The sequence below is a fragment of the Eimeria necatrix genome, genomic scaffold (assembly GCF_000499385.1).
Source record: "Eimeria necatrix Houghton genomic scaffold, Enh_scaff900, whole genome shotgun sequence".
NCBI lineage: Eukaryota > Apicomplexa > Conoidasida > Eucoccidiorida > Eimeriidae > Eimeria > Eimeria necatrix.
Window position 1 is genome coordinate 1 of NW_013654700.1, and position 3111 is coordinate 3111.

The following is a 3111-nucleotide window of genomic DNA, read 5'->3' on the forward strand; positions in this document are numbered from 1 at the left end:
TTGGTGACCGTACGTCGCTTGCGGTTCTCGCCACGACACCTCATGAACACCCATGACAAGCGGCCACAGTCGCCACCTACCGCTGCTGACCTGCTAACCCACACATGCCATCATTCTCAGGGATCTTTTGCATGCACCATCAACACAGCAGCCGATACGCCAAAGCCTAAGCCACTCCATACAGCTGCCTGCAACTGCGGCCAACGCCTGCTTCCGCTGGGCTCAGGCCCTCTCCTCTCAAAGTGGGCTAAGCCAAATGCGCTGCCATTCCTGTTGCTGTCAGTCACCTCTACACCTTCCCATTTGCCCTCCAAAATCATCCGCTCCACAATGTGAGCAGTTCACTTCATGGGGGGGTTGAATCCACTGATCTCTCCTTATTCAAACGACGGCACCAGGATCTCACGAAGGCTCCTGCACCCGATAATTCAAACGTTTCTAGGCTAGGCACGTGTCTCAATTTACAAGTCGCCACTCAAAGCAGCTGCTCATCTGGATCCACGTCTGCATTAATTGCCCAGCGCACTTCCTCTTCCTTTGGCACAACGAGAATTCCCATTGATGATTTACCATGTTCCGATAGTTTGTCGGTTTCTCAAGCATCCCAATATGTTGCGTTCACTTCATTGACGCGCCATGCCCACTCAGTGCCCGCCTTGTCAAAACGATGCATTTCCTCCTCCTACATTTCCTAAGCACTCTGCTGGCGGCGTTGGCACTCTGCAAGCTACGGCACGAGCAAGTGCGTCAATATTTTGGCAGGCATTTTGTAGGGCACCTACTGCGGCGCTTGTTGACGAAGGCAATTAAAAGCGATCTTTTGCGCGGCAATCACTGGCATGCAGCGCACCGGTTCTCGCTACGACAACCCGTGAGCAACCATGAGAATCACGCACGGTCGCGACGTGCCTCAACAGAATTTCGGTATATCTGCGCAACTGAAATTTTTTCTTTTTTGCATTTTCTTAAATGGTGCTTCAGCTTGACGTACATAATCATGTCTAGCTCTCTACTCAAAACAAGGGCAATCAAAACGGTGTTTCTCTCGTGTATGCATTTTATTTGTCTTTTATTCATCCATGGACCCCAACGGGAATGGAGTCCAACTCACGAACCCATTAAAGATGTGCCAAAGCCTTAGACTAGTCTACCACCATGGATGTCATCGACATACTTCCTGCAGAGGCCAACGCAATCGGCCGTAATGCCTTGCAGATTTAGCGTGATGGTGAGGTACAAAAAGCAACACAAGGACATAGACAAATGGCTTAACACGAGAATCCCGATATGAACAACAGCAGGAGAGATAAGGAAGGGAAAACAGAGGTAAAAGATTACACACGCAGAGGAAACTGCAAAAGAAAAAAAAGCAGGGGAGAAAAAGGTGAGGAAAGGAGGCAAGAACAGCAATAACTCACACGCAGGCACAAACAAAACAGCCTCCGCGAGCACATTGCGCCTTGGTCGCAGCACAGTCACCAGAACAACAGCGCAAAAGCAGCACCACAGCCAGCAGAAAAACAACAGTAACAGCACCACCACCAGCTTAGCAGCTGCAGCATAGCTGCGATACCGTCACCGCAGCAGCAGCGCTAAGGCACACTAGAGCAGCACCACAAAGGGAGGACTACCACAAACACAGCAACACCAGCACCACTAGATTAGCAGCACTGCAGCAGAGCAAACATCACCCTTCAGCATAGCAAAGGCAGCTTCGAAAGCATCCTCAGTACTTCCAGAGCACAACAACCAGCAGCATCATAGAAGCGCCGTAACCACAGCAGTTCCGCTCCAGCTGCAGCGGCGCAGCAGCATCACATTCTCAAAAGGAAGAGGCTGGACATCGCAATCCACAACAGCTGCACCACTTAAAAGCACCCGACAGCCGCATATCAGCAGTGCCATCGCTCTGGCGGAAGCAACAGCGTTACGACACATAGAGCAGCAGTGTGGCAATATTAATACAGCAGCACCAGCCCCGCCACGAGGGGAGTAGCCAGAAAGCCACAGCAGCGAGATAAGCTATCCAAAATCGTGTCAGTTTCAGCCCCGTGCTACTGTTTGGCTTCTTTTCGGCCCTTTGCTTTGTCAGCTCACATAGCAAGGGCCTTCTCCAGAGTGACCGAGGCGGCGGACGCGCAAATTTGCGTCGTAACCCGTGGTTCTTTCACCTTGATTGAGGGCCCTGTAACACTGTAGTACACCAAATATAACAGCTACCACAGCTAGGACCAAAGACGTAAGCGCCAACAGAGCTGCGGGGCGCAGCCGTTGTAACCCTTTTGCTGCTGCCTGCGAACTGTGCAGGTTGTTTAGCAGCAGCGCTTCCTTTTGCTGCTGCTGCGCGTTCTTGTTGAGGTGGAGAGAAGGCACCGCCACTCTTTGCCCGGTCGTTGCTATTTCTTCTAAAGGTGGCCGAGATCCTGATGCAGGAACCGTAGCTGCTGCTGCCGATGCAGCGAGAGACAGCAGCAACAAGTTGTGACGCATTGTAGGAATGCTGTTGTGACCTGTTGCGAGGATGTGCTATTCTGGGTACGGTTTTGCTGCAACTAAGAGTGGTATTGAGTAGACTATGATGAAATGAATAAACCAGTGATATGGCGACTGCGATTCATTACTGGACAGAGGCAACACCCAGTGGACCAATGTCTCGGTCGGCACTAGGCTGCTGCGGTACCAGACGTGTTAATGCACCTGCCCCGCTTCGCCCCGGTTTCAGTTAATTTTCTTCCTTTTACCTGGCTCAGTGACAATTAATTTGATGGTTTTGAGGGATCAAACAGCTAATTAGTTGCATATGCATCAACAGCAACAGCTGCCCACTATGCTGCACGTCTTCTGTGGGCTCTGCGAACAGAGGCCGGACTGGATCTGGGAAAAAGATCTGTCTCCTCCTACTGGTTACAATGCGAGCGCCACTCTATATTCAGCGGCTTAGTATGTGAACAGCAATTTTCTGCGATCTGCATTGTGTCCAGCTTATCGTTGCATTTGGGTGGGCACCGACTCCTCACGCCAAGCGCCCGCACAGATCCGTCATCAATAACCCACAGTCACCTCAGGTTTAAACCTACTCTTTGCACGCTACTTTTATGTGTTCTCTAGGAA

At 51.0% G+C, this 3111-nt stretch overlaps 1 protein-coding gene across 1 annotated transcript; it reads right to left on the minus strand.

Moving 5' to 3' along the window:
* Window positions 1–1137: 1137 nt before the first annotated feature.
* Window positions 1138–2490, minus strand: ENH_00082300 (hypothetical protein, conserved; the record flags this gene model as incomplete). The annotated part of the gene is made up of 3 exons (XM_013583353.1): window positions 1138–1510; window positions 1760–1859; window positions 2172–2490. The coding sequence occupies 3 exons, from the start codon at window positions 2488–2490 to the stop codon at window positions 1138–1140; spliced, it is 792 nt and encodes a 263-aa protein (XP_013438807.1).
* Between the last annotated feature and the right edge of the window lie 621 nt (window positions 2491–3111).